The sequence below is a fragment of the Anticarsia gemmatalis genome, chromosome 1, assembly GCF_050436995.1.
Source record: "Anticarsia gemmatalis isolate Benzon Research Colony breed Stoneville strain chromosome 1, ilAntGemm2 primary, whole genome shotgun sequence".
Taxonomy (NCBI): domain Eukaryota; kingdom Metazoa; phylum Arthropoda; class Insecta; order Lepidoptera; family Erebidae; genus Anticarsia; species Anticarsia gemmatalis.
Genome location: NC_134745.1, coordinates 3,767,811 through 3,775,581, shown reverse-complemented (window position 1 = coordinate 3,775,581; position 7,771 = coordinate 3,767,811). Strand labels below are relative to the sequence as shown.

General features: G+C 37.2%; 1 protein-coding gene across 1 annotated transcript; it reads left to right on the top strand.

The window, feature by feature from the left end:
• The first annotated feature begins 4,312 nt into the window (after positions 1–4,312).
• Positions 4,313–7,561, top strand: LOC142972185 (carboxylic ester hydrolase-like). Its single transcript, XM_076113053.1, has 4 exons — positions 4,313–4,522; positions 4,754–5,127; positions 5,287–6,548; positions 6,639–7,561. Exons 1-4 carry the CDS (start codon positions 4,330–4,332, stop codon positions 7,054–7,056), a joined length of 2,247 nt encoding a protein of 748 aa, XP_075969168.1. The 5' UTR covers positions 4,313–4,329; the 3' UTR covers positions 7,057–7,561.
• The last annotated feature ends 210 nt before the right edge of the window (positions 7,562–7,771 follow it).

The window sequence follows — 7,771 nt, the reverse complement described above, 5'->3', positions numbered from 1 at the left end:
TGAACCACTTTTAAAGGAAACTATGACAGGATGAAGCGGAGGTTTGAACACTCTAATGTAAAAACCGTGTTTTCGTTGAAAGTTTCACAATATCGCAGCAGTGGATAAATGGTATTCTAAACTTTTTTGTATAGATGAGACCGAAATTTGGATATGTAGAGGAGTTTGTCAGTAGTTTCTATTGTTCTGAATATTGCACTTTATACGTTTTTGTTAAGAAAAAAAATCATTTGTTCTGGCCATGCATGTTTGATGAAGCACCGATTGATAAATAATCTATACTATTGGCTATATCTATAATAGGTTATTGAAGGATTCCTATGCTTATATCTCACGTAAGTTAACGAATCAGATCAGTAGCTCGGTTCTCTACTAATATCGACTACCGACAACCGGCTAGTCATCGAGAAATGTTGCATGAAACTCTGATCAGCGCCTCTAACGGGTGTTGTAGGAACTATTTTGGCAGTACATTTTAAATGTCAAACTTTCGATACTCGACAGTACCGACTGTAGAAAATTGTGCTACAGCAATGAAAAACAATAAGTGTCCGATCAAAATGACACAAGTTACGGTCGACAAAACAACAAAGGAAAATTCCTTTAAAAACGAGAAAAGCAGAACTTATTTCTTCAGTAAAGACAAATAAACAATTTATTATTATACCAGATACGTGAGCTTTAAGTAGTTATTACAAGAGAAAGTCTAAGCGTTTGAGACTTCGTGGAAATGCGGAATATGTACTGGAAAATAATAGGCTTGTTTATACTTAAAGATAACAATAACAACTTAAGTTTTGGGAATAATATTACGTACCTAGATTAATCTCAAGTTTGGCGTAAACATTGGTGACTTTTTAGCTAGCATAGATGTAAGGACAATGTGTGGATATTGTAACAGATTTTATGTCAATAAAATATTTTTGATTTTTGATTTGATTTGATTTTTCTTCTGAGCGATTTGATTAAAGCTTAAGGAAAACCGTTTTGTTATGCAGGTTTGGTGAATTGTATCCTGTTTCTTCGGATCAAGTCCTATTCTTTACAATTATAGGGATATGAACACAAGTATGTATTTATGACTCATGTAAAGTAGTGTTATATAAGCGGAATAAATGCATCCAGGCAGTTTCTATCAGTCAACTTTGGCTTTAATAAACTACGTTGTAGTTGGTAAGTATACCATAAATATCTCTTTTCAATCAGAGGTCTTTCAAACATTCACAATTTATTTAAGTTTTAACTCGATGGTATACTAATAAATGCTGTTATTATTAGGATTCAATCTTATTTTGTCATAAGAATCTTGTAAGTAAATAGTAGATACGATACAACACAACTGCAACCGATACGACATAGAACAACTATCAACAACTATTCAAGTTATTCGAAACTTCTAAAATTTCAAAACTTACAGAGTAATTGCAGCCTATATATGGAAGCTTATGACCAGTTTCCGCTTTTACAGTTAGCACGTATGTGTACACAAAACGCTTAAACAATAGCCGTCATGCGTGGACTAACTGTACGTGACTGTGGCGCCCTCTGCCGGCCGACCAATAAAAACTGTAAACTAATTAGAACAACATCACGGAATGTAGAGGAAATGCATACTATTTATTAAACATGGGTTCTGATTTCCGTCGTAATTTGATTTTGACGTTAGTTCACTTATAACTTCACTTAATTTGGTAAAGTTAAATGAATATTTTAGGATGTTTGTCATTGTTTTAGTTGGCAAGACACATTGCGACTTTGAGGATTATACTTTCATCGCGTTCCCAATTAGTCTTCAACCTCATTAGATCTAGCTCCTTAGCTAGATCTAATGAGGTTTTTAACAGATTTCTTAATTGAATGAAACATAGAGTAATCCTGAAAGTATAAACTTATTGGTATCAGTTCGAAATTAAGACTCATACAATTGACTTGTAGACAAAGAATAGAACTCTGTATGACTGTATTTAAAATGGTGGATGTAACTCTATGTATACGATACACCAAACATTATATTGAATAGTCAAGTTTATTCTTCAAAACATTGTTACGTAAACCTGCATGTTACAAACATTTTTTCTTACAAGATCTTATTTTTTTATCTCCACTGCACGTTCAATGTGGTACGCATAACGTTTAACCTTTCGCCTGTCTCATTGGAGTCTCCCACAAGGTAGCAAACCTTCACACAATAGCATACAACTACTTACTAAAACTCATTCAATTTGCGACTTTATTTTTGACGACATATGGTTTGTTTTTGTGTGCTTTTGGTGTGGTGCTTAAGCCTCTTTGGATGGTGAGTTTTTTGCCCAGGACCCACGTGGTGTAACACATGTTTAGGACCATCGCATCCCAATACAAGCCGGGAGATGCGAGATAATAAAATTTAGGGGAAATTTGTCTTTTCCTAAATGGTCATGAAATTCTTGTACGTTTTAGAAGACGTTTCTATTTTGTACCCATCGCAGTACAAAGAATATTGCGGGTTTAGCATTTTGTATAATTTTTCTGCTCCCAGGGTATGAAAAGGTTACGCGGACCTGTGGGCGGCGGAGGCGGTACGCTCCGTCGCCTGAACAGGGAACAGGTCCGAGAGGTGGGGGTGTGCTGTGTGTTCCTGGCATACCCCCTTGAAGTGGAGAGCTAGGGGGGGCAATATTCATGCCCGCCCCCGCTCGAAGGTGGGCCCGCATCCAAAGCGGGCCGTCACCGGCTAGGACGCGGAGTATCCAATCGGAGGTACCGCGTCCTGGCCACTTTATGGTGACAGTTGAAGGAACACCGTCAGGTTTTTAGTCGGTATGCCCAAATTAAAAGCCGGAACGCCTAGCCGGCGGGAGAGCCCGACAGACCCCCGCTACCTCCCTGGAGCGGGACATGCAGTAATGCATTTTCCTGACGAAAAAAAAAAAAAAAAAAAAAAAAAAAAAAAAAAAAAAAAAAGGGTATGAAAAGGTTAATTTAGAGTTCATTTTTTGAAGGCGTTTCGTTTGCTTTTAGCTTACTCATGATTGATAGAAACTTCAACTAAGTCCGTAAAAGTATACAACCTAATATGATTTTCACCCTTAAGCAATTAGCAGGCTATCCATTATCGAGCTGCTAAGATTGATTAACTCCCTTAACCATTTACCGGGCAGTTACAAGAACTGATTTGCAATCAAATCATTGGTAAGCAGAATCTACAAACCTTGAATATTAGATCCGTTTTTGAAGATCTTCCAGGTATTAATATTTTAGGGGATAATATTAGGGCAGTTACGTCACAAGCAACTTTTGGACCTCAAAAGGTCAGAGTTAGAAATTAATTTTGTGGCTCATAAGTTTCTGTAAAGGTTACATTTTGATAATGATAATTACGATTCATGGAAATCGATCTGAGAGAGATTGATAATAAATTAGTGGCCCATGTTCATTTGTTTTTACCCGCGGTTTCAGTTGCTCTCTACCACTATAGAAAAATACAAAATACTCATGCCTTTTTATTTCAAAACAGATGCCAGACATCTTAATGACAAAACGCTCATCCTTAATCATTTTCAGATACGCAAATGTTCACGATCATACACTGAATCATCATCGTCTGGATAGCGAAAAAAGTTAATTATTACAAAACAAAATTCACTCCAATATGACAAGAGTCAATGAATCAGAAATTCTCATGAATTCTGAGAGCGGCGCGGGCGCAGACACGTGTTGCACACATTTTGTGAAACCTCCCCCGCGTACCCCGCGCCCCTCGCACACGTAGCTCCCACCCCCTCTAAGGGAACCGCTGAAAAAACTCAAGAATAAAATGATTTATCAACATTCATCCTTATAACCTTTCCATAAAGTTTATATTCTAAAAACCGTACGAAGTTGGGACTCCAATAACGGTATCTGAAGGGACATAATTTTTTTGGTGAATTAGGTCAATGACCTCTTTATTTGGCACACGATTTGCCATACTTTTCTTTGTGTGGTTGGGGCTTAGTTTTACGACTATCTCGCCCTTAATTTGATCTCAACAGTTTCGTTTAAAAGAAGTCATAACACTGTTTCATAAAAAAACATTTAAATGTTTATTGTATTTTTTAAAGGTGTGGTATGTATGTATAAATGAAATGCTAAGGTATTAATATTTGTGTACGAGATAAACCAGAGGCACCAGTTTTCTGCTTTATCTTATTTTTCAAGTATCACGATCATCTTTATCTTCCAATCAGTTACATTATCGGGCTGATCTTGGAAGACAAACGCAAGAGTCTGATATTTATCTAATCAAAGACAAAACTGATGCTTACGCAAAAATTGGAGACTCAGTAGCGATCTTGTTTTTGTGAAAGAATGAGGTGGGAGATATTTTTTATTTGTTCCGTATTGGCTGTTTTGGCTTCTGGCCGACGGCTTCAGAATGACCTGCTGGACCTTCCAGATAATGCCCTTATAGAGCCTCCTGATAATCCGATAGTGCCTCCGGAAGACAACCCGATCGTGCCTCCAGAAAATAATCCAGACAACAATCCGGGAGATAATCCAGGTGATCATCATTTATGTTTTTAATAACAATGCTATATAATCAGGGTACAACTATGTTGATCTTTTGTATTGTCCCTTTTATTAATTTAAATTGAACTAGAAAAAAGCTATCGTTGCCCTGTAAATCTCGTATACTAACTACGCTTTACCTAGTGTAAGTAGTCAGTATTTTTAAAATAATTTGCTACCATGTCAATTGATGCACTTGTACAATAAGTATTACATATTACAGATTCTGATGATAATCCTGGTGATAACCCAGGAGATAACCCAGAAGACAACCCAGAAGACAATCCAGAGGACAATCCAGAAGATAACCCAGAAGACAACCCAGAAGATAACCCAGAAGACAACCCAGAAGATAACCCAGAAGATAACCCAGAAGATAACCCAGAAGACAATCCAGAAGACAACCCTGAAGACAATCCAGAAGATAATCCAGATGATACTGATACCACAGAACCAGTCGCGACACTAGAACCTTTGAGAGGAATAGTGACGATAGCACAGGGTACTGTAGTCGGATCTGTTGCGGCGGATGGTGATTACTTAGAGTTTTACGGTATACCTTACGCTGATTCAACTTCGGGAAGAAACAGGTTTAAAGTAAGTAAACAATTTTAGTCATTCAATGTCAATCTCTCTCGCTCTATTCATACAGCTAATCAATCATAACTGTCAGTTAGTTTTTTGGTCGTGAAGTGATGTCGTGATGATACGTATGGAGATAAGGCTCTTTGATATATTTATTATAATTATTTCTAGGCGCCTTCACCACCACCATCGTTTCAAGATACGTTAGTCGCAAGCCGGAGAGACATAAAATGCGTGAGACCTCTGGGTGTTGGATACGAAGGCACAGAGGACTGCTTAGTCGCAAACATTTTTACACCAAAAACAGACAGTACAAGCCAATTACCCGTCATGGTTTGGATCAAAGGAAGAGAGTTTGATAAAATACATCAACAAGAATTATCGTTCAGGAACTTCGTAGAGAAAGATGTGATCGTAGTCACTCTTAACTACCGTGAATCTATTCTAGGCTATTTGTGCCTTGGTACTGAAACTGCTCCTGGCAATGCTGGGCTGAAGGATATTATCGCTGGATTACGATGGGTTAAAGAAAATATTGTTCACTTTGGAGGAAATCCTGATGACATTACTCTATTTGGTCACGGTAGTGGTGCAGCTGCTGTCGATTTAGTTACTATGTCACCAATGGCTAATGGTTTAGTACAGAAAGCTATATCTCAAAGTGGAAACGCAATGGCTCCCTGGGCTGTTTCACGAGATAACCTAGAATACGCTGTTCAGGTTGCCGAAGCTCTTGGTCATGAAGTGACTGATATCCAACAATTATCGCAAGTGTTTGCTAGAACTAGCGTAGCGGCTTTAATGGCTGCTATAAATGAACTTGATTTGACAGAAAACGAATTAGCATTTGCTCCGTGTATTGAGAGACAAGATTTGGAAGGCGTCACACCGTTTCTTGCTAAAACTCCTGCTCAAATCATTAGTGATGGCGAGTTTTTGCAAATTCCTTTTATTACTGGATTTGTTGATAATGAAGGTACCATTAGAGCCGAGGAAGCCCTTGAAGATGATTGGTTGGAGAGGATGGATGAATCTTTCGCTGATTTCTTACAATCTGATTTAAAGTTTGAAAACGGTGTACAACGGACTGAAGTAGCTGACGACATAAGAAAATTCTATTTTGAAGATGAGCCAATTGATTTTTCTACGGTTGATGAATATATAGCGTATCATGGTGAAACAATGATGGTAGTGTCAAGTATAAGAGAAGTGAAGGCAAGAGCACAGGCGTCTACAATACCTTTATATCTATATCAATTTTCGTACAAAGGAGCTTTGGGCGAGCCTTATGTGGGACCTCTGGATGTTGAGTCTGCTGCTCATAGCGAAGAACTGGCTTATATGTTTAACAATAGTCCTGAAGGCGCATCAGACAGAGATCTTACAATTGGTGACATTCTTGTTGAAAGATGGACCAACTTTGCTAAAACTGGGTAAGTTATTAATTACATATTATTGTGTTAGCAATTCTATAAAATTTTATGCAAATAATGTTTATTTAAATAATGTTTATTTCTTTACAGCCGCCCGACAAGTGTAACTTCCCAAGAGGTTTGGCAGCCATTCAGCAGCGACAGCCCTTACTACCTTCGCATTCTTTCTTCAGACGAAATAACTAACGCTGATGATGCGAGTTTAGAAACGGTATTGCTAGACCCCCATCCGGACACAATAACGTTTTGGAACGATATATATGCGAAATACTTCCTTGATGCTGAGAGCAATTGGAGTTTAGCCGATAGGGAAGTGGAGGGAAGTGGGGAGGAGGAAGAAGGGAGCGGAGAAGAGGAAGGGAGTGGAGAAGAAGAAGGGAGTGGAGATGAAGACGATAGCGATGATGATGAGGACAACTCGGCATCAAAATCTGTCGGATACACTTTCTTAATAGTCACTTTATTCTCCATTCTAAGTAAATTCCATAACTCCCAGATAGCCTCATGAAATAACTAGTCAGTATTAATAGCGCTACTGATTTAGTTATTATGTTTGATGAATTCTTTGTATGAATTTTAAACCGAAATTCATATTAAGGACATGCATTTATTTTTCATTTTAAGTTAGTATTTTTGAATAAGTTGTTAAGTAATGTAATTTCAAGTGCAGCGTTATCGAATTTTGAACAATTTGGAATAATGCAATAATTTCAATATTGTACAATGTTGAATAATTTGGTCAGGGAAAGCATACGTTTTAACAATATGATCATCATCCGAAAATAGATTTTCAATTACTCGTAACATTAAGGGGTGGCTTAAATCGATTTAAAATAAAGTTGTAGGATAATGTAAAAGGTTCAGCAATGAAATACTTTGCTTTTTCTGTATTTTAACAAAGATAAAAGATACGCCTATTTTGCATCCCTGACCTAAACGTAATTTAGCTGTAAAGATGTAAAAATATATTAAGAACGGGTACGTATATAAATGTAAGATAATAAAATAATGGTAAAACACAGTGCGTCATTATTTCGTTCATGCTTCGATAAGAGTTAAGATGCTATTTTATCACCTATCACCTGTCAGATAGGATTATCATACACATATTGACAGGTATTAAACATACAACTTTATTTTTGAAATCAAACCATGATGACCTTAGTGGATTTTTCTAGAAAAAATGAGGTATGTTTTTTTTGTATTAACTATAAAATCATGAG